Raw genomic sequence first — 27541 nt, 5'->3', positions numbered from 1 at the left:
TGAGGGAGCGAATGCAAGGCTGGAGGGAGGCACGTGACAGCATGTCCCTTCAAGGCATAGCTCTCCTCTCTGCCAAGGAAAGGGCCGTTTCTTAGACTTGAAGCAGGGAGGGGAGAGCAGGCATGCTCGCTGCATGGAAGTGTGGTGCATATGTGTGGGTTGAGGGAGAGCATGCAAGGCTGGAGGGAGGTGCGTGTCAGCATGTCCCTTCAAGGCACAGCCCTCCTTCTGCTGTGATTGGCTGGCCTCTCAGCCAAGGGGAGGGCTGTTTCTGAGACTCCAAGTTGGGAGGAAAGAGCAGGTGGGCTCAGCACATGGCAGTGTGGTGCGCATGTGCAGGCAAGGGAGAGCATGTGAGGCTGGAGGGAAACTCACACGAGTGAGTCCCTTCAAGGCATAGCCCTTCTTCTGCTATGATTGGCTGGCCTTCAGCCAAGGGGAGGGCTGTTTCTGAGACTCCAAGCAGGGAGGGGAGAGCAGGCGTGCTCGCCGCATGGCAGTGTGGTGCACATGTGCAGGGTGAGGGAGAGAATGGAAGGCTGGAGGGAGGCACATGCCAGCATCTCCCTTCAAGGCATAGCCCTCCTCTCTCCCAAGGAGAGGGCCGTTTCTGAGAATTGAAGCAGGGAGGGGAGAGCAGGCATGCACGACGCATGGCAGTGTGGTGCATATGTGCGGGGTGAGGGAGAGCATGCAAGGCTGGAGGGAGGTGCGTGCCAGCATGTCCCTTCAAGGCACAGCCCTCCTTCTGCTGTGATTGGCTGGCCTCTCAGCCAAGGGGAGGGCTGTTTCTGAGACTCCAAGTTGGGAGGGAAGAGCAGGTGGGCTCGGTGCATGGCAGTGTGGTGTGCATGTGAGGGAGAGCGTGCAAGGCTGGAGGGAGGCACGTGCCAGCATGTCCCTTCAAGGCATAGCCCTCCTGCTGTGATTGGCTGGCTTCTCAGCCAAGGGGAGGACTGTTTCTGAGACTCCAAGTTGGGAGGGAAGAGGAGGTTGGCTCAGCACATGCATGTGCAGGGTGAAGGAGAGCATGTCAGGCTGGAGGGAGGCATGTGCCAGTGTGTCCCTTCAAGGCACAGCCCTCCTTCCACTGTGATTGGCTGACCTCTCTGCCAAGGGGAGGGCTTTTTCTGAGACTTGAAGCAGGGAGGGGAGAGCAGGTGTGCTTGGTGCATGGCAGTGTGGTGCACCTGTGCGGGGCGAGGGAGAGGGTGCGAGGCTGGAGGGAGGCGCGTGCCAGCATGTCCTTTCAAGGCTCAGCCCTCCTTCTGCTGTGATTGGCTGGCCTCTCAGCCAAGGGGAGGGCTGTTTCTGCGCATGTGCACCTGAGGGAGAGCATGTGAGGCTAGAGGGAGGCTCACACCAACGAGTCCCTTCAAGGGGGTTCTGTGTGGGAAGTTCGGGATTTCAGATTGGTCTCCAAAGACCATCAGAAAACATATTTGGTAGAGAAGGCTGAAGATGTCTCCGCCTGTCCTTCTCTTCCTTTTTGAAAAGAGACAGCAAATCCTCCCACCAAAAACCTTCCTCTGCAGTGACTGACTGGCTTCTTAGCCAATGGTAGGGCTGTTTCTGAGACTCCAAGCAGGGAGGGGAGAGCAGTCATGCTCGTTAAATCGCCAACATTCACACTTGCCTCAAGCAGACAAGAGTTCTTTCTCCTACCCTGGACATTATTCCACAGATATATAAACCTCACTTGCCTAGTTTCCAACAGACCCCTCAACCTTTGAAGATGCCTGCCATAGATCTGGGCGAAACGTCAGGAGAGAATGTTTCTGGAGCATGGCCATACAGCCCGGAAAACTCACAGCAACCCAATCTGGATCTTACTTGGGACAGAAGTAGAGTAGGGTGGGCACCAACCGTTGGACTACAAACTCTCAGTACCTTTTGCCATAGGCTATGGGGACTAAGGCTAATGGGTGTTACAGTCCATTACCTAGAGAAGTACACAAACCTCGCCCATTAATAGCAGCCTTTTTCCATTTCTTGCAATGGCGCAACAGTGCCATCTTGCGGTCCTCGAGAGAAAAAAGCAAGAGATGCCACACCTGATGGGAAAGTGACCTGTCAACATTAACAGAGAGGTTTCAAGGACACGTACCCTCATTCAGGGCAGGAAAAGCCAAGGGCATGATGGGTGTTTAGGCTTCTTGTGGCCACCGGCCACACGCCAAGTCAAACTGAAGGCATCTGCTGAAAATGAACGGAATTTACTTCCAGCTTTTCAGACAGAGATGCTTCTTGTTTATGCGGCCGGCCATAAATAAGAGAGAGAAGCCACACAAGCCAGAAAACACAAATGGGTTTGGACCCTTGAGGGTCCTTTGACTTAACAGCAGCACTACCTAGTGTGGAGGTGGGGTATAAATTTGAAACCCGGAATGACTACAATCCCCAGAATCCTTTAGATCAGTGTTTCTCAACCTGGAGGTTTGGTGTGCATGTGTGGGCAAGGGAGAGCGTGCAAGGCTGGAGGGAGGCTCCCACTGGCGAGTCCCTTCAAGACATGGGGGTTCTGTGTGGGAAGTTTGGGGTTTCAGAGAGGTCACCGAAGACCATCAGAAAACAAGTATTTCTGATGGTCTTGGGAACCGCTTTGGCAGAGAAGGCTGAAGATCTCTCTGCCTGTCCTGCTCTTCCTTTTTGGAAACAGATGTCGAATCCTCCCACCAAAAGCCCTCCTCTGCTATATCTCTATCATAGGACCCTCTCAGGCAAGGGGAGAGCTGTTTCTGAGACTCCAAACGGGGATGGGAGAGCAGGCGTGCTCAGTGCAAGTGCAGGCAAGGGAGAGTGTGCAAGGCTGGAGGGAGACTCGCACGAGCGAGTCCCTTCAAGGCATGGGGGTTCTGTGTTGGAAGTTTGGGGTTTCATACAGGTCACCAATGCTGGAAGAAACATGAACAACCTCAGATATGCAGATGACACCACTCTGATGGCCGAAAGCGAGGAGGAGCCGAGGAGCCTTCTCATCAAGGTGAAAGAAAAAAGCGCAAAAGCCGGGTTGCAGCTAAACATCAAAAAAAGCAAGATTATGGCAACAAGAATGATTGACAACTGGGAAATAGAGGGAGAAAATGTGGAGGCCGTGACAGACTTTGTATTTCTAGGTGCAAAGATGACAGCAGATGCAGACTGTGGCCAGGAAATCAGAAGACGCTTCCTTCTTGGGAGGAGAGCAATGTCCAGTCTTGATAAAATAGTAAAGAGTAGAGACATCAGACTGGCAACCAAGATCCATTGCCTAGTCCAAGCCATGGTCTTCCCTGTAGTCACCTACGGATGTGAGAGCTGGACCTTAGGGAAGGCTGAGCGAAGGAAGAGAGGCGCTTTTGAGCTGTGGTGTTGGAGGAAAGTGCTGAGAGTGCCTTGGACTGCGAGAAGATCCAACCAGTCCATCCTCCAGGAAATTAAGCCCAACTGCTCACTGGAGGGAAGGAGACTAGAGGCAAAGTGGAAGTCCTTTGGCTATATCATGAGGAGACAGCAAAGCCTAGAGAAGACAATGATGCTGGGGAAAGTGGAAGGCAAAAGGAAGAGGGGCCGACCAAGGGCAAGGTGGATGGATGGCATCCTTGAAGTGACTGGACTGACCTTGAAGGAGCTGGGGGTGGTGACGGCCGACAGGGAGCTCTGGCGTGGGCTGGTCCATGAGGTCACGAAGAGTCGGAGACGACTGAACGAATGAACAACAACAACACAGGTCACCAAAGACCATCAGAAAACACATATTTCTGATGGTCTTCGGAACCCCTTTGGCAAAGAAGGGGAGCTGTTTTTGAGATTCCAAGTGGAGAGGGGAGAGCAGGCATACTCAGCGCATGGCAAAGTGCTGAACATGTGTGGCGAGGGAGAGCGTGCAAGGCTGGAGGGAGGATCACACCAGTAAGTCCCTTCAAGGCATGGGGGTTCTGTGTGGAAAGTGTGGCTCAATTCTAACATTGGTGTGGTTCAGAATGCTCTTTGATTGTAGGTGAACTATAAATCCCAGCAACTACAACTCCCAAATGACAAAATCAATCCCCCCAACCGTACCAGTATTCAAATTTTGGAGTATCAGGTATTTGTGCCAGACTTGGTTCTAGATCCATAGTCGTTTGGGTTCACAGTGCTCTCTGGTGGTAGATGAACTGCATCTTCCATAAACCGCTGTCAATTCCTCCCAAATCCCTCCAGTATTTTCTGTTGCTCATGGGGGTTCTGTGTGGCAATTTTGGCCCAATTCTATCATTGGTTGGGTTCAGAATGCTCTTTGATTGTAGGTGAACAATAAATCCCAGCAACCGCAACTCCCAAATGTAAAGGTCTGTTTCCCCCAAACTCCACCAGTGTTCCCATTTGGGCATATTGAGTATTTGTGTAGAGTTTGGTCCAGATCCATGTTTGTGCCCACAGTGTTATTGAATATTCATGCCAAGTTTGGTCCAGATTGTTTGAGTCCACAGTACTCTCTGCATGTTGGTGAACTACAACTCCAAAACTCAAAGGAAGGAACAAAGAGATGAAGGAAGTTGAGGAGGAAAAGGAGGAAGTAAAGAATGGTGACCTGGAGGGAGAGGGCCAGTGGAAATCTGAACTGGGGCCACAATCGGCCCGCAGGCAGAACTTTGGACATGCCTGATCTAAGAGAAGCAGTTCTCCTTCGAAAGCAGTTGCAGAGTTCCTGGCTATCACTGATCGCTCAGGAGCCACCAGTAGCGCAACAGGTTAAACCTTGTGCCAGCAGGACTGCCAACCGATAGGTCGGCGGTTCAAATCGGAGGAGCGGGGTGAGCTCCCGTCTTAGCTCTAGCTCCTCATGCAGGGATATGAGAGAAGCCTCCCACAAGGATGGTAAAAGATCAAAAGATCTGAGTGTCCCTTGGGCAACGTCCTTGCAGGCGGCCAATTTCTCACAGCATAAGAACTTCAAGTTTCTCGAGTTGCGGGGTGAGCTTCCATCTGTCAGCTCCAGCTTCTCATGTGGGGACATGAGAGAAGCCTCCCACAGGATGGCAAGACAACAACAACAACAACAACAACAAAAGGATCTCTGAGCATTTTCTCTTTCTACACCAGATAAGTACTTCCATTCACTTCAGGGCTTATTCTATTTGATTGTGACATTCTGCGGGGTGCCCATATAATCCCAAGGGCAGAAAGTGGCTCTGGGACCTGCTCCACTTGCCCACCTTGGCACAAATAAATCCCAAATTCCTGGATACACCCATCTGTTCCTTGGCCAGAAGGTGGTGCTGTTGGATACTGTAACGCATTCCTATCACAAGTATGAATACTAATACAATTTTACTTTCCAAAGGTCAGGTTTTTCAAAATTTCGCACAAGGCAGCAGGCAAGGGAAAGGAACTGACACAGAGAGTGGTCTTCAGAGCCTATGGTGTCCAGAGAAGGGTCATCAAAATGCTCAACAGTCTGGAAGCCAAGTTCTATGAGAAGCTGTATATGTTTAGCTTGGAGAAAGGAATCATAGAGTTGGACGAGAGTGGTCTTCAGAGCAAAGGAAACTTCTCTCAGCCTGTGGTGTCCACCAGAGACGGGTCACCAAAATGCTCAACCATCTGGAAGCCAAGTCCTATGAGATGTTGAATGTATTTAGCTTGGAGAAAGGAAACATAGGGTTGGAGAAGAGTGGCCTTCAGAGCAAAGGAAACTTCTCTCCGCCTGTGGTGTCCACAGAAGGGTCACCAAAATGCTCAACCGTCTGGAAGCAAAGTCCTATGAGAAGTTGTATATGTTTAGCCTGGAGAAAGGAATTATAGAGTTGGAAGAGAGTGGTCTTCAGAGCAAAGGAAACTTCTCTCAGCCTGTGGTGTCCACAGAAGGGTCACCAAAATGCTCAACCGTCTGGAAGCCAAGTCCTATGAGATGTTGAATGTGTTTAGCTTGGAGAAAGGAAACATAGGGTTGGAGAAGAGTGGTCTTCAGAGCAAAGGAACCTTTTCTGAGCCTGTGGTGTCCAAAGAATGCTCAACGGTCTGGAAGCCAAGTCCTAGGAGAATATGTTTAGCTTGGAGACAAGAATCATAGACTCATAGAGTTGGAAGAAACCTCGTGGGCCATCCAGTCCACCTAAACATAAGGTCTTTGAGTTCTAAACCGAGCATAACATTCCGAATGCTTGATTGACTTCCCATCTTTTCCTTTGCAGGGAGCTGAGTATCCCGGTCACAGACACCAGTGGGCAGCGATGCGCCTGCCACTCATCTGCAGCCAACAGATGAAAGCAAAAGGCATGCGAAACGTTTCCCAGAAGGGCAAGACATAACTTGGCAGCGCCCGGCAGATTCCAGATCCCTTCCTGGCATGCCCGCCATAGCTGCGGTGCCTCAACAAAGGAGCCGCCGGCAGATCGGCTCTCATCAAAGCCGACCCCTTCTCCCCATGCATGCAGACTCCCTTGGCACTCTGGGATTCCCAGCGACGGGTTTCCCGAGAGGAACGGGCAAGCGTCCAGGATGTGAGCGGTGGCGCATGAAACTCTTCCCCTTGATGGCTTGCGTCTGCCCTCAGCACACTCGCTCTGATCTCCTCCTCATCCCAGCACAAAACTCTTGGGACTGTGTTCGGAGAGAGTCTCTGCTTTGCTTCTAAAGTGTTGCTAAAGTTCTAGTGGTGAACTAGGGGGCGCTGGTGATTTGTTTCTAAAGTGTTGCTAAAGTTCTGGTGGTGAACTAGGCAGCGCTGGTGATTTGTTTCTAAAGTGTTGCTAAAGTTCTGGTGGTGAACTAGGCAGCGCTGGTGATTTGCTTCTAAAGTGTTGCTAAAGTTCTGATGGTGAACTGGGGAAAGTGGTGATTTGCTTCTAAAGTGTTGCTAAAGTTCTGATGGTGAACTGGGGAAAGTGGTGATTTGCTTCTAAAGGGTTACTAAAGTTCTGATGGTGAACTGGGGAAAGTGGTGATTTGCTTCTAAAGGGTTACTAAAGTTCTGATGGTGAACTGGGGAAAGTGGTGATTTGCTTCTAAAGGGTTACTAAAGTTCTAGTGGTGAACTAGGGGGCGCTGGTGATTTGTTTCTAAAGTGTTGCTAAAGTTCTAGTGGTGAACTAGGGGGCGCTGGTGATTTGTTTCTAAAGTGTTGCTAAAGTTCTGGTGGTGAACTAGGGGGCACTGGTGATTTGTTTCTAAAGTGTTGCTAAAGTTCTGGTGGTGAACTAGGGGGCGCTGGTGATTTGTTTCTAAAGTGTTGCTAAAGTTCTAGTGGTGAACTAGGGAGCGCTGGTGATTTGTTTCTAAAGTGTTGCTAAAGTTCTGGTGGTGAACTAGGGGGCGCTGGTGATTTGTTTCTAAAGTGTTGCTAAAGTTCTGGTGGTGAACTAGGCAGCGCTGGTGATTTGCTTCTAAAGTGTTGCTAAAGTTCTGGTGGTGAACTAAAGGGCATGGGTGATTTGCTTCTAAACTGTTGCTAAAGTTCTGGTGGTGGACTAGAGGGCATGGGTGATTTGCTTCTAAAGTGTTGCTAAAGTTCTGGTGGTGAACTAGGGGGTGTTGGTGCTTTGCTTCTAAAGGGTTACTAAAGTTCTGATGGTGAACTGGGGGCGCTGGTGATTTGTTTCTGAAGTGTTGCTAAAGTTCTGGTGGTGAACTAGGCGGCGCTGGTGATTTGCTTCTAAAGTGTTACTAAAGTTCTGATGGTGAACTGGGGAAAGTGGTGATTTGCTTCTAAAGGGTTACTAAAGTTCTGATGGTGAACTGGGGAAAGTGGTGATTTGCTTCTAAAGGGTTACTAAAGTTCTGATGGTGAACTGGGGGAAGTGGTACTTTGCTTCTAAAGTGTTGTTAAAGTTTTAGTGGTGAACTGGGGGCACTGGTTATTTGCTTCTACGGTGTTGCTAAAGTCCTGGTGGTGAACTAGGATGCGTTGGTGATTTGCTTCTAACGTGTTGCTAAAGTTCTGGTAGTAAAAATTTCAGACCTCTAACAAAACAGCACCGAAGAGCAGAGAAATAAGCTGCTGCCTGGGGATGTTAGAAGATGCAGCCCCAAAACATCAACAAAACCAGAAAAATTAGAAATATGGAGATAAAGATGAGATGAAGTCATAAATGGGAAATGGGAGGAGAGAGGACAAAGCCACCACTTACCGGCAAGGAGCCTCCTATGTTCTTTGGAAAGCAGGAGTGAAGGAAAAGAAGAAAAGACAGATATTAGGACAGGAACCCAACTTCATCTCTTTCCCAAGCATGTGAGGAAACACACAACCAAAGTAGACCAAACTCTCCATTGAGCAGCAGTAGTAGTAGTAGTAGTAGTAATATTTTATTTATATTCCACTCAGACTGGATTATAGCATTTAAACAGACACAGGCAAACATTCAATGCCTTGTTGAAGTGAAACACAACGAAGCACAAACACACAAAGGCAAAGGCTTCTCCTTTCATCTCAAGACAAACACATCTGAAAACAACACTGAAAACAGGGGAATTCCAGACAGGAAACAATCAGGGCCAGCTAACACCTCCCAACAAAGGATTCCCCCAGGCAGAAATCAGCCAGGCTTTGAAGCTGCAAGGCTTTGCAATGCTAACCAAGGTAATTAATTGCAACATTCACACCTGCCTCCAACAGACAAGAATTCTTGCTCCCACCTTTTGTTTTGGTGGCTGAGGGTAGTAGTAGTAGTAGTAGTAGTAGTAGTAATACTTTATTTATATTCCGCCCTTCTCCACAACAAGATTGGCACACACAACAAACAAGGTCACTATGCTGGCTGTTGTATTGGATCAGACATCGGACACTTCCTGTGTGATGCATTGGCAAATAATGCGTGCAGTAGGATGGCCTTTTGCAGCTCATAGATGGTAATTTTTTCTGCGCTGATTGTGTTTAAGTGCAGACCAAGGTCTTTAGGCACTGCACCCAGTATGCCGATCACCAGTTTGTATCACAGAATCACAGAATCATAGAATCATAGAATCAAAGAGTTGGAAGAGACCTCATGGGCCATCCAGTCCAACCCCCTGCCAAGAAGCAGGAATATTGCATTCAAATCACCCCTGACAAATGGCCATCCAGCCTCTGCTTAAAAGCTTCCAAAGAAGGAGCCTCCACCACACTCCGGGGCAGAGAGTTCCACTGCTTAACGGCTCTCACAGTCAGGAAGTTCTTCCTCATGTTCAGATGGAATCTCCTCTCTCACAAAATCACAAGTCCAACACTTCCCAAGCGTCAAGGACTGTGCGATATTATTATTATTGTTGTTGTTGTTGTTGTTGTTGTTTGATACACAACAAGATGAGTACACAGCAAACAAGGTCACTCTGCTGGCTATTGTATTGGATCACACGTCAGACACTTTTCTAGGACTGTGTGATGTATCAGCGAATAATGTGTGCAGATACCAGTAGGATGGCCTTTTGCAGCTGACAGGTGGCAATTTTGTCAGCGCCGATTGTTTTTAAGTGCAGGCCAAGGTCTTTAGGCACTGCACCCAGTGTGCTGATTACCACTGGGACCACCTTTACTGGCTTGTGCCAGAGCATTTGCAGTTTGATATTATTATTATCTATATAAATAAAAATGTAATGTTCGTTTGTGCGATTGACATAATTCCGAAACTACTGGACGAATTGACACCAGATTTGGACACAAGACACCTATCAGGCCAACGAGTGACCATCACTCATAAAAACACTGAAAAACACAGCAGAAGGGGCTTAAAAAGCAAAAATAAAACCCCATTACAACGCATACACAAAACTACATATATACACACATGTATGCATATACACACAAAACACATACACAGAAAGGAGGAAGGAAGGAAAGAAAGAAGGAGGGAGAGAAGGAAGTAAAAAAGGGTAGAGAAGAAAGGAAGGAGGGAGAGAAGAAGGAGGGAAGGAGAAAAAGAAGGAAAGAAAGGGAGAGAGGAAGGAGGGAGAGAAGGAAGGAAAAAGGATAGAAAAGGAAGGAAAGAGAGAAGGAGGGAGAGAAAGGGAAGGAAAGAAGGAAAGAAAGAAGGGTAGAGAAGGAAGGAAGGATAGAAAGAAGGAAAGAAAGAAGGGGGGAGAAGGAAGGAAGGAGGGAAAGAAGGAAAGAAAGAAGGGAAGAGAAGGAAGGAGAGAAGGAAGGAAGGAGAGAAGGAATTAAAGAAGGGTAGAGAAGGAAGGAAGGAGGGAAAGAAGGAAGGAAAGAAGGGGAGAGAAGGAAGGAAGGAGAGAAGGAGGGAGAGAATGAAATAAAAAAGTGAAAGAGGGAAGGAAGGAGAGGGAACGAAAGAGAGAAAGAGGGAGGGAAGGATAGAAGGAGACAAGGAAGGATGGAACCAAAGAGCAAAGGAAGTGAGAAAAGAAACAAGTAAAGAAGGAAGAAAGAAGAAGGGAAAGAAAAAGAGGAAAGGAAGGAAAGAGGGAGGGAAGGAAGGAGAGAAAGGAGAGAAAGAGGGAGGGAAGGTTGGCCACAGCAACATGTGGCGGATACAGCTAGTTATTATTATTAATAATAATAATAATAATAATAATAATAATATATTTTTTTCAAATTTGGTGAGGGAATTCTGGGGACTCAAGTCCACCATGTCCTTCTCCTGCTCATCCTTTGGAATGAACAATGGCCATGCTACCTGTGAGCGTTGATCCAAACTAGGCCTTCAAGTGCTGATCCATCCCATACCAGGTTCAGAATCAAGAATTGGGACTGAATGCTCTCTCTTTCTCTCTTTCTCTCTCTCCTTCCTTCCTTCTCTCTTTTTGGGCTCACAAAGGCTATGAGAGCACAGCACGATCTCTGGAGCAAGAACGGATCAAATGGAGGATATGAACATGGATGAAGGAACCAGGGAGGGACAGGATAGTATCCCCCCGGCGTTGCATATGCTGGAGCCGGATCAGAAAATGTTGGCCACGGGGAAGTATCAAGAGTTTCGAACCGAGGGGAGATGTCCTCTCCAGCCAGTTGGTAGGACACGGTGAACAAATGGAGCGCATGCCTTTGAAAGCATCAGAAACCGAGAGAGAGCGGGTGACCAGCCGGCGAGCCTCCCAATGTGACCGCCAAGGCCTGCAAAGGGACGTTTGCCAAAGGCAATGATGCAATGCTGTTGGCAACCTGGCCATTTCCCGTGCCACGGGCTTGGGCTGGGATTAAGATGGCTTAAAATATCCCAGACCAGGAGGGTTATTTTGGGGATGGGGGTGGAAGGATGAATTGGCCCTTTGAGCGGATGCATGGTGTGTGTATGTGCACACCAGGGAATGGCGGAGCTGTTGTTTCACCAGTGTGGAGAAGTGGAAAATGCTCACAAGAGAGTCATCAGGTTTTCATGACTGGGCGGCTACCTCAAAAGTAGGGCAAATCTTCCTAGATATCACAGAGTGCCAAGTGAGCACACCATCGCTGGTCCTCACTCATGTTCTTCCATCCCATGTGTGGTTCATTTTGCCTATCCTCAAAGGCACAATACGAGGGGTGTTCATTAAAGAAACACAAACACACAGACAAAGGCAAAAGCTTCTCCTTTCATTTCTGGCTCTGAAAGTGGTGCTCATCTCCATTCCTAAACTGAGAAGCCTGCGTTGTCCATAGACACCTCCTAGTCATGTGGCCATCATGACTATATGGACAGTCTTTTCGCCTTTCCCGCTGAGGTGGCACCTATTGATCTACTCACATTTGCATGAAACACAAACACACAGAAGAAGGTAAAGGCTTCTCCTTTCATTTCCTGCTATGAAGGTGGTGCTCATCTCCATTCCCAAGCTGAGGAAACCTGCATTGCCACCTCCTGATTGTGTGACCGGTATGGCTACTTGGAGCATCTTTTGCCTTTCCTGCTGAAGCAGTACCTATTGATCTACTCACATATGCATTAACACAAACACACGGAAAAAGGTAAAGGCTTCTCCTTTCATTTCTGGCTCTGAAGGTGGTGTTCATCTCCATTCCTAAACTGAGAAGGCTGCGTTGTCCATAGACACCTCCTAATCATGACTACATGGAGCGTCTTTTTGCCTTTCCCACTGAGGTGGTACCTATTGATCTACTCACATTTGCATGAAACACAAATACAGAGAAAAAGGTAAAGGCTTCTCCTTTCATTTCCAGCTCTGAAGGTGGTGCTCATCTCTATCCCCAAGCTGAGGAACCTGCACTGTCACCTCCTGATCGTGTGACCGGCAAGGCTACTTGGAATGCCTTTCCTGCTGAAGCAGTGCCTATTGATCTACTCACATTTGCATGAAACACAAACACACAGACAAAGGCAAAGGCTTCTTCTTTCATTTCTGGCCCTGAAGGTGGTGCTCATCTCTATCCCCAAGCCAAGGAACCTGCATTGTCACCTCCTGTCACCGGCATGGCTACTTGGAGTGTCTTATGCCTTTCCTGCTGAGGCAGTACCTATTTATCTACTCATATGTGCATAAAACACAAACACACAAAAAAAGGTAAAGGCTTCTCCTTTCATTTCTGGCTCTGAAGGTGGTGCTCATCTTCATTCCTAAACTGAGAAGCCTGTGTTGTCCATTGACACCTCCTAGTCATATGGCTGGTCTTTTCATCTTTCCCACTACTAACATTTGCATGTTTTCAAACTGTGAGGTTTGGCAGGAGCTGGGCTAACAGCAGGAGCTCATCCTGCCCTGTGCGGTGGCATAAGGGTTTAACTCATTGCACCACCATGGCCCAAAAAAAAATACTCAATATGCTCGTGCCCTGTTGATGTACCCACCACTGTCTTTCCTACATCATCCAAAGAGATGTGTGTTTTGCAACACCAAAAATGTAGGAAATGAGAAAACAGTCCTTGTTTACTCTTTCTCTCCACCAAGTACTATGCAAAGGTAGCCTGTTCTTCAATGGAGAGGTCCAATGCAGCTCTCTAGGCCGGCAGCTGTTCCGAGGCTTCTCCTCTTCCTCTCTGGATTCAACTAATGGCCTTTTGAAGCCAACTATCCCAGCGATCATCACGACACTCGGTGCCTGTAGATGCCGTGCATTAATTAAGCATCCGGTTACCTCTAAAGAATAGGCAGGACAGCAGAAGTCGTGCGTGGTTTCAACAGAGAACACACACACACACAACCTTATGTCTCTTATGTCTCTGGATCTTATGTCGGTGGACAACAGCTGCTGTACGCGGCATCTCCCTTGTAGAGAATCCCAACAGGTGGAAGAGATCATAACCTGCCCAGAAATATAGCTCTGTTCTTACTGTTGCTACTTGGTCCTTGTTCTGGGATTTGAATTCCCTTTTTCTTTCTTTGCTTGTTTGCATGAATTCCTGTAGGCTATGAACTTTGCAATTTGGTAGCTCCTTCCAGATTGCAGTTATAGGGCCAGCAACCTGTCAATCATTGTTGCAGCCTTTAGATCCGCCCCTTTCCCCAGGGTTTTGGAGGGAAAGGGGACCTTTAGCTCAGTTATCATGGAGAAGCCTTTCCAACAGGACGTGTGAGGTTCTCCCACCTGTAGAAAGCTTCGTTTCTCACGAACTTCGGGGGGAAACAGTTCCAAAAGCTTTTGCTGGGGAATCTACAGCCCCACAGCTTCTGGGGAAAGCAGTTCCATAGATTCACTAAGAAATATGCTGATGATCATGCCATTACTGCTCAAGCAGGGAGCTTTGAGATGGTCGAACAGAAGCTCTCCAAAGCTCTAGGTGCTCTTACTGCCTATTATAAGGAAATCCAGCTGATCCCTAATCCATCTAAAACACAGACATGTGCCTTTCATCTCAAGAACAGACAAGCATCCCGAGCTCAGGATTATTACCTGGGAAGGAATCCCACTGGAGCATTGCAGTGCACCCAAATACCTGGGAGTCACTCTGGACCATGCTCTGACCTACAAGAAGCACGGCCTGAACATCAAGCAAAAAGTGGGTACTAGAAACAATATCATATGAAAGTTGACTGGCACAACCTAGGGATCACAACCAGACACAGTGAAGACATCTACCCTTGCGCCATGCTACTCTGCTGCTGAGTACGCGTGCCCAGTGTGGAACACATCTCACCATGCTAAAACAGTAGATGTGGCTCTTATTGAGACATGCCGCATTATCCCGGGGTGTCTGCGCCCCACACCACTGGAGAAACTACACTGCTTAGCCGGTATCGCACCACCTGACATCCACCGGGAAGTAGCAGCCAATAGTGAAAAGACCAAGGCAGAGACATCTCCAGCTCATCCCCTGTTTGGGTATCAGCCAGCACGTCAACGACTTAAATCTAGAAATAGTTTTCTAAGATCTACAGAGACACTTGCTGGAACACCTCAGCAAGCGAGGGTCCACAAGTGGCAGGCTCAAACCCAGAACCTCAATCAACGGCTGATACCAAATGAGAGACTCCCCCCTGGACACACAGAAAGCTGGGAAGGCACTGAACAGACTGCGCTCTGGCACCACGAGATGCAGAGCCAACCTCAAGAAATGGGGCCACAAAGTGGAGTCCACGACATGCGAGTGCGGAGAAGAGCAAACCACTGACCACCTGCTGCAATGCAACCTGAGCCCTGCCACATGCACAAGGAAGGACGTCCTTGCGGCAACACCAGAGGCACTCCAAGTGGCCAGATACTGGTCAAAGGACATTTAATCAACAACCAAACTCGCGAATTGTATTTTGTCTGTCTGTTTGTTTTGTTCTGTTAGAAATGTAATACAATTGACTGGTTGCCCTGACACAACAAATAAATACCCATAAAGCAAATTGGAACCGGGAATAGGGCCCCACACTAGCCTAAGAACAGATTGCCCAGGGAGGGGTCAAAGAATTTCCTTTATAGAAGAAAGAAATAGTTTATTAAACAGTTGCCTGTCCCTCATCGGGAGATTGAAGAAGTTTCCAATTTTTCAAAGTTATAGAGTGTTTATTCCGTGTTTTGAAGATTTTATCCTTAATAAAGAAACTTGTTAAACTTTCTAAAAACGTTGTATAAGGAAATCCACAGGGCCTCTCAGCCGAGGCACCCTGGGCGTCCCGCTGGGCATATAGAGACACTACAGGCCCAGCGTGTGACAGCACAGTCCTTATACAGATTCCTCTGTCACTGCCTCCATGAAAGAGGGAAAGAAAAGAAGTCTCAAAGTCAATCCGGCTACCCTTGAAACGCAGGCATATGCCTCCCAACTCTCTCTTTATGCATTTTATAGGTCTAGCCCTATATTTTAAACACATTAGAGCAAAGAAGGGAGAGCGCAGTGGAAGAACAACAAAAAGCCCAACTTCTTGATCTTGACACTTGCTTATTGAGCTGAGCGGTGATAAAGGAGGCAGAGAGAAAGAATCAAAGGCCAGTTTAGATCTATTGGCGTTCAAAGGCAGCTCGGATGCTGCCAAGGTTGCATTTCGCTTGAATTGCACTTTTGTTCTTTTACAAAACGAGGCAAGAGGGAGGAGGTGGGAGGATGAGTTCCTTGAGAAAACACCTCCCCGTTGCCAAAGTTAGTCCCATTTTGTGAGTCTACACAAAGGGTAAACCTTTGTGCTACTGTGCTACTGAACTGCTGACCTGAAGATCAGCAGTTCGAATCCACGAGACAAGGTGAACTCCGTCTGTCAGCCCTAGCTCCTGCCAAGCTAGAAGTTCGAAAACAAGCAAATGTGAGTAGATAAATAGGTACCGCTTCGGCGGGGAAAGGTAGAGACGCTCCAAGCAATCTTGACAGCCACATGACTGGGAGGTGACAATGCAGGCTTCTCAGCTTGAAAATGGAGGCAAGATAAGCACTGTTTCCAGAAGCCGGAAATGAAAGGAGAAGCCTTTGCCTTTGTTTCTGTATTTTCTGTTGGTCATGGGAGTTCTGTGTGCCAAGTTTGATTCAGTTCCATCATTGGTGGAGTTCAGAATGCTCTTTGATTGTAGGTGAACTATAAATCCCAGCAACTACAACTTCCATAGGACAAAATCAATACCCTCCCCCAATCCCACCAGTATTCAAATTTGAAGATCGGCAGTTCGAATCCACAAGCAGGGCAAACTCCCGTCTGTCAGCCCTAGCTCCTGCCAACCTAGAAGTTCGAAAACAAGCAAATGTGAGTAGATAAATAGGTACCGCTTTGGCAGGAAAAGGTAGAGACGCTCCAAGCAATCTTGACAGCCACATGACTGGGAGGTGACAATGCAGGCTCCTCAGCTTGAAAATGGAGGAGAGATAAGCACTGTTTCCAGAAGCCGGCAATGAAAGGAGAAGCCTTTGCTTTTGTTTCTGTTTGTGTCTCATTGTATAGGATTGTAAAGGCATTGAATGCTTGCCTATGTCTGCTGTAAATGCTGCAAACCGCTCTGAGTCCCCAAGAGGTGAAGGGTAGAATATAAATGAAGCAGATTATTATTATTATTATTATTATTATTATTATTATTATTATTATTATTATTATTCCTTGGAAGTAACTGAAAATTGGAGTCTAATATAGAGCTTTGCAGCCACGTGTTAACTAAAATTGACATTTTTTGTGTGAAAAACCTATCCCCAAACCAATAGCCCCTGAAGATAGATTAATAGCACCTAGTGCTAAGAGCTTATCAATGTGACCAAAAGGGATAGGACCAAAAGTCATAGGAAAAGTAATGTTGGGAGACTATACTGAAGAATCAAAGTGGGTATGATGGCAGTAGACACATTGTTAGTCTCAGCTTCTGCCAACCTAGCAGTTGGAAACATGCAAATGTGAGTACATCAATAGGTAACGCTCCGGCGGGAAGGTAAAGGCGATACATGCAGTCATGCTGGCCACTTGACCTTGGAGGTGTCTACGGACAACGCCGGCTCTTCAACTTAGAAATGGAGATAAGCACCTACGGCAAGAGTTGGACACGACTGGACTTTATGTCAGGAGAAAACCTTTACCTAACTACAGGGGAGATGGTCACCCCCAGAGCCAGAGTTGAGCGCCGCCTCCAGAGCCGGAGATGAAAGAAGAAGCCTTTGCCTTTGTCTGTGTATCTGTACACCAGCACCTAGAGTTGGACACAACTGGGCTTAATGTCAGGGGAAAACCTTTATCTAACCACAGGGGAGGTGGTCACCCCCAGAGCCAGAGTTGCGTGTCGCCTTCAGAGCCGGAGATGAAAGGAGAAGCCTTTGCCTTTGCCTGTGTATCTGTGCACCAGCCCCCAGAGTTGGACACAACTGGACTTAATGTCAGGGGAAAACCTTTAACTAACTACAGGGGAGGTGGTCACCCCCAGAGCCAGAGTTGAGCGTTGCCTCCAGAGCCGTAGATGAAAGGAGAAGCCTTTGCCTTTGTCTGTGTATCTGTGCACCAGCCCCTAGAGTTGGACACAACTGGACTTAATGTCAGGGGAAAACCTTTACCTAACTACAGGGGAGGTGGTCACCCCCAGAGCCAGAGTTGAGCACCGCCCCCAGAGCCGGAGATGAAAGGAGAAGCCTTTGCCATTGTCTGTGTATCTGTGCACCAGCACCTAGAGTTGGACACAACTGGACTTAATGTCAGGGGAAAACCTTTACCTAACTACAGGGGAGATGGTCACCCCCAGAGCCAGAGTTGAGCACCGCCCCCAGAGCCGGAGATGAAAGGAGAAGCCTTTGCCATTGTCTGTGTATCTGTGCACCAGCACCTAGAGTTGGACACAACTGGGCTTAATGTCAGGGGAAAACCTTTATCTAACCACAGGGGAGGTGGTCACCCCCAGAGCCAGAGTTGCGTGTCGCCTTCAGAGCCGGAGATGAAAGGAGAAGCCTTTGCCTTTGTCTGTGTATCTGTGCACCAGCCCCCAGAGTTGGACACAACTGGACTTAATGTCAGGGGAAAACCTTTACCTAACTACAGGGGAGGTGGTCACTCCCAGAGCCAGAGTTGAGCGTCACCTCCAGAGCTGGAGATGAAAGGAGAAGCCTTTGCCTTTGTCTGTGTCTCTGTGCACCAGCCCCTAGAGTTGGACACAATTGGACTTAATGTCAGGGGAAAACCTTTACCTAACTACAGGGGAGGTGGTCACCCCCAGAGCCAGAGCTTAGCGTCGCCTCCAGAGCTGGAGATGAAAGGAGAAGCCTTTGCCTTTGTCTGTGTCTCTGTGCACTAGCCCCTAGAGTTGGACAGTCACAACTGGACTTAATGTCAGGGGAAAACCTTTACCTAACTACAGGGGAGGTGGTCACCCCCAGAGCCAGAGCTTAGCGTCGCCTCCAGAGCCGGAGATGAAAGGAGAAGCCTTTGCCTTTGTCTGTGTATCCGTGCACCTGCCCCTTGAGTTGGACACAACTGGACTTAATGTCAGGGGAAAACCTTGACCTACAATGTTCTCATGGACTCTGCAGATCAAGCAGCCTCGCTAACTAGGCTGTCAAAGCCTCTTGACGCAACACACACCCCATTTCCCCCGACATCAAAAAGGCAGCCCTGCTTGGGTGCAATTAGATCCATGACACCTGCTAAGACACACATATCCACCAGCTGGCAGTCGATCAACATCGACCTATAAATCACACCCCGTTCTCGTGGAAGGTGTGATTTCAGGAGATCTTCTTCCTAAGGGGTGATGAATTGCTTTCGCTCCAAGCGTTGAGGTGCGCTCCCAACGAGACCTACATCCTCGCCGGAAGAAACTACGGGGGAAACCACTGGCAGAAACACCCTCGAAGTGTGAGCGAGCCGCCCGGGAAGGCCTCTCGAATTGAAACCAGACGTGTAGGAAATGTCTTGTTAGGCATAATTGCTTTGCAGGGATTTGAGGTTTTCCCCCCAAGCTGTTGTTACTGCCGGGCCATCCCCTTGCGGTCCACCTCCCATGAGCTTTGAAGGTGGGCAGGGAAAAGAAAGAAAGAAAGAGAAAAAGAAAGAAAAGAAGGGAAAAGCACCAGTGTTTCTCAACCTTCCCAATGCCGCGACCCTTTAATACAGTTCCTCCTGTTGTGGTGACCCCCAACCATAACATTGTTTTTACTACTACTTGACAACTGTAATTTTGCTTCTGTTAAGAATCGTAACGTAAATACAGTAATCCCTCGCTACTTCGCAGTTCGCTTTTCGCAGATTCACTGTTTTGCGGTTTTTCCTTTCTGAGGCCAACAGACAAAGGCAAAGGCTTCTCCTTTCATTTTCAGCTCTGAAGGCGTCTGTATACCTCACCTGGTCAAGTGGCCAGTGTGACTACGTGGAGCGTATTTTCACATTTCCCGCTGAGGCGTACCTACTGTTCTATTCACATTTGCATGGAACACAAACATACAGACAAAGGCAAAGGCTTCTCCTTTCATTTCCGGCTCTGAAGGTGGTATCCATCCCCATTGCTAAACTGAGAAGCCTGCAATGTCCATACACTCCACCTGGTCATGTGGCCAGCATGACTACATGGAGCGTCTTTTTGCCTTTCCCACTGAGGCGGTACCTATTGATCTACTCAATCTGCATGGAACACAAACATACAGACAAAGGCAAAGGCTTCTCCTTTCATTTCCGACTCTGAAGGTGGTATCCATCTCCATTGCTAAACTGAGAAGCCTGCGTTGTCCATACACCCCACCTGATCAAGTTGTCAGCATGTCTACATGGAGCATCTTTTTGCCTTTCCCGCTGAGGCGGTACCTATTAATCTACTCACATTTGCATGAAACACAAATACAGAGACAAAGACAAAGGCTTCTCCTTTCATTTCTGGCTCTGAAGGTGGTGTCCATCTTCACAACTAAACTGAGACGCCTGCGTTGTCCATACACCCCACCTGGTCATGTGGCCAGCATGACTACATGGAGCTTCTTTTTGCCTTTCCCGCTGAGGTGGTATCTATTAATCTACTCACATTTGCATGAAACACAAATACAGAGACAAAGACAAAGGCTTCTCCTTTCATTTCTGGCTCTGAAGGTGGTGCTAGTCTCCATTCCTAAACTGAGAAGCCTGCGTTGTACGTACACCCCACCTGGTCAAGTGGCCAGCATGACTACGTGGAAAATACTGTAAGGGTTTCATGGGCATTGACCTTGAGTTTGGGAGTTGTAGTTGACTTCCATCCAGAGAGCACTGTGGACTCAAACAATGATGGGTCTGGACCAAATTTGGCACAGATACTCAATATGCCCAAAAGTGAACACTGGTGGAGTTTGAGGAAAATAACCCTTGGCATTTGGGAGTTAAAGTTGCTGGGATTTATAATTCATCTACAATCAAGGAGTATTCTGAACTACAACAACAATGGAATTAAACCAAACTTGGCACACAGAACTCCCACGACGAAGAGAAAATACTGGAAGGGTCTGGTGGGCATTGACCTTGAGTTTGGGAGTTGTAGTTCACCTACATCTAGAAATCATTCTGAACTACAAAGAGCTTTCTGAATTACTACAACAATGGAATTGAACCAAATTAGGCACACAGAACTCCCATGACGAAGAGAAAATACTGTAAGGGTCTGATGGGCATTGACCTTGAGTTTGGGAGTTGTAGTTCACCTACATCTAGAGAGCACTGTGGACTCAAACAATGATAGATCTGGACCAAATTTGGCATGGATACGCAATATGCCCAAATGTGAACGCTGGTGGAGTTTGGGGAAAACAGCCCTTCGCATTTGGGAGTTATAGTTGCTGGGATTTATAGTTCACTTACAAGCAATGACCATTCTGAATTCTACCAACGATGGAATTGAACCAAGCTTGGCACACAGAACTCCCATGACGAAGAGAAAATACTGTAAGAGTCTGGTGGGCATTGACCTTGAGTTCGGGAGTTGTAGTTCACCTACATCTAGAGAGCACTGTGGACTCAAACAATGATGGATCTGGACCAAATTTGGCACGGATACGCAATATACCCAAATGTGAACACTGGTGGAGTTGGGGGAAAATAGACATTGGCATGTTGGGATTTATAGTTCACCGACAATCAAAGAACACTGAACCCCACCAATGACAGAATTGGGCCAAACTTCCCACACCGAATACCCACAAGCAACAGAAAAGACTGTGTATTGTTGAAGGCTTTCATGGCCGGAATCACTGGGTTGTTGTAGGTTTTTTGGGGCTATATGGCCATGTTCTAGAGGCATTTCTCCTGACGTTTCTCCTGCATCTATGGCAAGCATCCTCAGAGGTAGGGAGGTCTGGTGGAACTAGGAAAAAGGGTTTATATATCTGTGGAATGACCAGGGTGGGACAAAGGACTCTTGTCTGCTGGAGCTAGGTGTGAATCTTTCAGCTGACCACCTTGATTAGCAATTGATTGCCTGGCAGTGCCTGGAGCAATCTTTTGTTGAGAGGTGATTAGATGATTAGACTGTGTTTTCTGATGGTCTTTGGTGACCCCTCCGACACCCCCTTGCAACCAGCTACTTTATGAATCGTCACGTAAATATCTGAGATGCAGGATATATTTTCATTCACTGGATTTCTGTCATTTCTGGATTCAGTTTCCATTTGTTTGTTCTCATCCAGCCCACAATACAAATACACCAGGATTTCCTGGGACAAGGAAGATAAAGTTAGAACCTGCCCTGCCAACTAATGTAAAATATTTTTTTTCGGAAGCCTCCCAAAGTTTATATGGGAGCTAAAGGATGATCGAGGCCCAATAAAACCTTTCAGCCTCTTTCTCCTCCGCTCCTTCTCGACTGATGGTCAATGAGTCGTGAAATGACCATACCAACAAAACGTTGCATTCCTGTTTTCTGTCGTCAGACCGCCCTGACTGTCTGCCAAGGCCCTGGCTTAGCCACCCTGCGCTGCACGAAAGCTCAGTGAATCATACAAGTCATTAAATTGATTCACTCGTTGGCTCAATCGGGGGAAATTGGCAGGTGGGGAGAACATCAAACATCTAAAATAGCCAAATAATCTATTGAATGGTCTCAAGAAACCAGTTATATGATCTTTTAGACATGGAACACATCTAGCTTGCTCTGGACTGTGTAGTTCATAGCTGCAGAAACGGGGCTTTTTGGTTGTGGCTCTGGACTCACATTATTTTCTTGCCCCAGGATATATCTACACAAGTGACCCCTTTGGCGTTTAGACTGCAGACTCTGCCAAAAGCTAAGTCACAACAATTATTTATTTATTTACGTCATTTCTAGCCCGCCCATATTAGCCCGAAGGCGACTCAACAACATCTGTTATAGAACTCCAATATGCTGATGATAATGTAGTCTGTGGCTTTCAGAAGAAGACCTACAATGTCTGTTATAGAACTCTAATATGATGATGATAATGTAGTCTGTGTGCTTTCAGAAGAAAACCTACAATGTCTGTTATAGAACTCTAATATGCTGATGATAATGTAGTCTGTGTGCTTTCAGAAGAAAACCTACAATGTCTGTTATAGAACTCCAATATGCTGATGATAATGTAGTCTGTGCGCTTTCAGAAGACCTACAATGTCTGTTATAGAACTCTAATATGCTGATGATAATGTAGTCTGTGCACTTTCAGAAGACCTACAATGTCTGTTATAGAATTCTAATATGCTGATGATAATGTAGTCTGTGCGCTTTCAGAAGACCTACAATGTCTGTTATAGAACTCTAATATGCTGATGATAATGTAGTCTGTGCACATTCAGAAGAAGACCTACAACCCATTCTGTACACCTTCGCAGAAGCATACGAGAAGCTTGGCCTCTCATTGGACATCGAGACAAAGTGCTCTTCCAGCAGTCACCAGCCAACATCAATATTCCTAGCTCAGTGGGCCTAGTACAATGGCTATAATATGTTTCGAAGGGGAGATCCAGGTCACATTTCAGAGCACCCCTCTACCACAGTTTCCCAGTTGGGATCACTTTCCCAGATGGCTCCTCTTTGCCCCAGAAGAATCAGACACATGAGTCAAGCCATGTTCCTTTTGACAAAGACCCCACTCTTTCAGGGGAGGAAAACAGATTGAGAAACTCTCCCTCTCTCCCCTGAGGAAACGACGAGGGAAGGCGTGAATCAAAACAGCCAGAGAAGAAGGAGTGGTGGCTTTATTTTTTGCTGAAACTAATGCAATTAAGAGACTCGGCTCCCTGCTTTTATTTCTGGCGCTTCGTTCTCAGGGAGGCCTCCCCCTCACGGGCTCCCTGTTTTGTCCCGAGCCGATCCCTCTCCTCTTCAGCGGGAGCTCCTATGACAGGGTCCCCAGCCGGGAGACAATGGGTGCTTATGTTCTCCGACGACACAGCTCTGTTTACTGGGAAGTGGGCCAGGGCTGGCAAGCCTCGCCAACCGGAGAAGAAAAGGCACATTTGTCCTCCAAAGTTACTCCAGGCTGGCGCGGCGCTTGGCAGGAAAAGGGGGGAATGTAGGAACTGTCACATACAGCCGGCTGCGGGAGGGAGCCTTGCGAACAGAGGTGCCCACAGCTGGTGCGGGTCTTCGGGAGACAAAGAGCCGCCTTGGAATGAGGAAACCATGCCACCCCGGACCCTTTCACGCCGCACACTTGTACTGCTACAATTCCACTTTAGATAGAGAAGGAGAGTGGAAACAGAGAGGAGAGAAGAAATTAGGTACATTCCCAACTGTCATACAGGAGACTTCTCACACAAGGCATCTCTCACACAGAGGTTTACCTCACACTCCCTCAGGACGACACTAGCTTTGGCCCAGTCATTTGAAATCAAAAAACTTGCAGTAGAAAAGTATCCTTTTAAAATAACTAATGAGAAGGAGAGCGGAAACAGAGAGGGGAGAAGAAATGAGATACATCCCCAACTGCCATACAGGAGACTTCTCACACAAGGCATCTCTCACACAGAGGTTTACCTCACACTCCCTCAGGATGACACTAGCTTTGGCCCAGTCGTTTGAAATAAAAAAAACTTGCAGTAGAAAAGTATCCATTTTAAATACCTAATGAGAAGGAGGTCTGAGGTGTATACAGTGGCTTCGAAAGATGGGAGAAGTGTGTGTCCTGATATGGTACCGATGGAGAGAAGACCTCATAACTCTCCGTCCACAGGAAGTGTGTCAGGGAAAAGCTTTAATAACCACCTCTCATATGTGGAATGCACTTCTCCTCCTCTAATCATGACCTCGGCTCCTTTGATCTCCTCCTGCCTCCTCTCCATCATCCACTCCGTGCTCTTGCTTTTGGCTACAAGGAGAACCTTGACAATGACTTTGGTTGAACTCAAGCAGAACAAAACCAAACTCGGTGCCTTCTCCAAATGCGCAGCACGCCGCGCAACCCCAAAACCGTGTCCAGGGTCTCCCATGCTCTCTCCTCGCTCCACTTTCTCCTCCGCAGAGCTCTCCCAAAGTCTTGAATAATTGAAGTTGAACATGAAATTGCAAAGTCTTTCAAGATTTCATTAAAATTCATCAGCTCTTCCCCTTCGAAGGAGTGTCGCCGCTGGCGTGCCACAAAAAGGGCAGGCGGCAGCGTCTTTCAACTCAGCTCTCCCTGGCACTAGTACAGAACATGGTAGGTAAATAAATAGGTACGTCACTATCAAGACCGAAGACTGACAGGTCAAAGGTTCGAATCTGGGGAGAGCGCGGATGAGCTCCCTCTGTCAGCTCCAGCTCCCCATGCGGGGATATGAGAGAAGCCTCCCACAAGGATTGTAAAGCATCAAAACATCCAGGCAATGTCCCCTGGGCAACGTCCTTGCAGACGGCCAATTCTCTCACACCAGAAGTGACTTGCCTACCACCTCAGGAGGAGAAGGAGGAAATCCTGCTGCTTCTCTCCCCCTCCCAAGCCAGCTAAGAGGAGGAAGGGGACCGAGGAAGAGACTTTAAAAACACCTGCCTCCTGGCTGTTGCTTACACACATCTGCCTGCCACCTCAGGAGGAGAAGGAGGAAATCCTGCTGCTACTCTCCCCCTCCCAAGCCAGCTAAGAGGAGGAAGGGGACCGAGGAAGAGACTTTAAAAACACCTGTCTCCTGGCTGTTGCTGCTTACATACATCTGCCTGCCACCTCAGGAGGAGAAGGAGGAAATCCTGCTGCTTCTGTCCCCCCCCCCCCCCCAGCCAGCTAAGGGGAGGAAGGGGACTGAGGAAGAGTATTTAAAAACACCTGTCTCCTGGCAGTTGCTTACATACATCTGCCTGCCACCTCAGGAGGAGAAGGAGGAAATCCTGCTGCTTCTGTCCCCCCCCCCCCCCCCCCCCAGCCAGCTAAGGGGAGGAAGGGGACTGAGGAAGAGACTTTTAAAACACCTGTCTCCTGGCTGTTGCTTACATACATCTGCCTGCCACCTCAGGAGGAGAAGGAGGAAATCCTGCTGCTACTCTCGCCCTCCCAAGCCAGCTAAGAGGATGAAGGGGACTGAGGAAGAGTCTTTAAAAACACCTGTCTCCTGCCACCTGTCTCCTGCCATCTTCCTGCCACCTCAGGAGGAGAAGGAGGAAATCCTGCTGCTACTCTCGCCCTCCCAAGCCAGCTAAGAGGAGGAAGGGGACTGAGGAAGAGACTTTAAAAACACCTGTCTCCTGGCTGTTGCTTACTACATCTGCCTGCCACCTCAGGAGGAGAAGGAGGAAATCCTGCTGTTTCTCCCCTCCCCCTGCCCTCAATCCAGCTAAGAATTTCTCAAGTCGCTCAGTGGTTTGAATCCGGAGAGAGTGCAGATGAGCTCCCTCTGTCAGCTCCAGCTCCCCATGCAGGGATATGAGAGAAGCCTCTCACGAGGATGGTAAAACATCACAACATTCAGGCAATGCCCCCTAGGTAACGTCCTTGCAGATGGCAAATTCTCTCACACCAGAGGCGACTTGCAGTTTCTCAAGTTGCTCAGTGATTTCAATCCGGGGAGAGCGCGGATGAGCTCCCTCTGTCAGCTCCAGCTCCCCATGCGGGGACATGAGAGAAGCCTCCCACTAGGATGGTAAAACATCAAAACATTCAGGCAATGTCCCCTAGGTAACATCCTTGCAGACAGCCAATTTTCTCACACCAGTGGCGACTTGCCGTTTCTCAAGTCGCTCCTGACACAAAAAAAAATCTAATAGTTTCTCAACCTTCCTAATGCTGCGACCCCTTAATACAGTTCCTCATTTTGTGGTGTCCCCCAACCATAACATTATTTTCGTTGCTATTTCAGAACTGTAATTTTGCTCCTGTTATGAGTCATAATGTAAATATCTGATACGCCTGGTGAATTTTCATTCACTGGAGCAAATTTGGCACAAATACCCGATACGTCCAAATTTGTATACTGGGGATTGATTTTGTCATTTGGGAGTTGTAGTTGCTGGGATTTATAGTTCACCTACAATCAAAGAGCATTCTGAACTCCACCAACGATGGAATTGAACCAAACTTGGCACACAGAATTCCCATGACCAACAGAAAATACTGGAAGCGTTTGGTGAGCATTGACCTTGAGTTTGGGAGCTGTAGTTCACCCACATCCAGAGAGTACTGTGGACTCAAACAATGATGGATCTGGACCAAACTTTACACGAATACTCAATATGCCCAAATATCAACACTGGTAGAATTTGGGGGAAAACAGAATCTTGACATTCGGGAGTTGTAGTTGCTGGGATTTATAGTTCACCTACAATCAAAGAGCATTCTGAACTCTACCAACGATGGAATTGAACCAAACTTGGCACACAGAACTCCCATGACCAACAGAAAATACTGGAAGCGTTTGGTGAGCATTGACCTTGAGTTTGGGAGCTGTAGTTCACCCACATCCAGAGAGCACTGTGGACACAAACAATGATAGATATGGAACAAACTTAGCAAGAATACTCAATATGCCCAAATGTCAACACTGGCGGAGTTTGGGGAAGGGAAAATTCCAACCTTCTCAATCCGCAGGGGTCTCAGGGTGGATTACAATGCACATATACATGGCAAACATTCAATGCCATTTAGACATACAACATATATAGATAGACACATGAGGCAATTTAACATTCCAGCTTTCCCAGCTTCATGGGGGTATGCTCAATTCCGGCCACAGGGGGAGCTGCTGCTTCTCCATCCATTTGTGACACTGAGTCCTTTGATGGAGTACTTCCTCATTCTTCTGCACACTGCTGGAAGGTTTTATGACAGCGTAAATAAGTTATTTATTTACACTATTTATATCGTGCCCTTCTCACCCCGCGGATTACAATGTACATATACATTTCAAACATTCAATGCTGTAGACATGCACTATATATAGGCAGACAGTCATAACTATTTAACATTCCAACTTTTTCTGGCCACCAGGGGCGCTGTTGCTTCACCGTCCATCCGCGACACCGATTAATTACTTCCTCATTCCCCGCATGCTTGCTGGAGATTTTTATGGCCTCGTAAATTAGTTAAATTACTGTATATACTCGAGTATAAGCCTCGTTTTTCCGTCATTTTTTTAGGCTGAAAAAGTCTCCCCCGGCTTATACTCGAGTCAAGGTTATTTATTATTTTACTTTGTTGTTGTTATTATTGTTGTTGTTATTTTACTTTATTATTGTTATTGTTACATTTATTATTTTACTCTATAATTGTTATTATTACATTTATTATTTTACTCTATTTATTATTATTATTATTATTTTACTCTATTTATTATTATTGGAAGGATACATAAGCATATTTACACTGAAGAAGGTTAGAATAATAGTTGAATAAAAGTTGGACAGTCTTATGTTGAATTCCAGCTTTATGTAAATATTCAAAAACATTTAACCACCTAAAGCCTC

The 27541-nt window shown here is 47.4% G+C and overlaps 1 protein-coding gene across 7 annotated transcripts in view; it reads right to left on the bottom strand.

Moving 5' to 3' along the window:
• The window catches only part of AGRN (agrin), a 363672-nt gene that overhangs the window by 256450 nt on the left and 79681 nt on the right, over positions 1-27541 (bottom strand). For 5 of the 7 annotated variants that reach the window (XM_067472994.1, XM_067472998.1, XM_067472999.1 and 2 more), the window contains exon 3: positions 8091-8111. The exons of the other annotated variants lie outside the window; for them this stretch is intronic. In XM_067472994.1, the coding sequence (XP_067329095.1) occupies positions 8091-8111 (21 nt within the window). The remainder of the gene's footprint in view (positions 1-8090; positions 8112-27541) is intronic. 7 annotated transcript variants of the gene reach the window in all.

The sequence above is a fragment of the Anolis sagrei genome, chromosome 13 (genome assembly GCF_037176765.1).
Source record: "Anolis sagrei isolate rAnoSag1 chromosome 13, rAnoSag1.mat, whole genome shotgun sequence".
In the NCBI taxonomy this organism is placed as follows: Eukaryota; Metazoa; Chordata; class Lepidosauria; order Squamata; family Dactyloidae; genus Anolis; species Anolis sagrei.
This window is presented reverse-complemented; position numbering and strand designations above follow the sequence as displayed.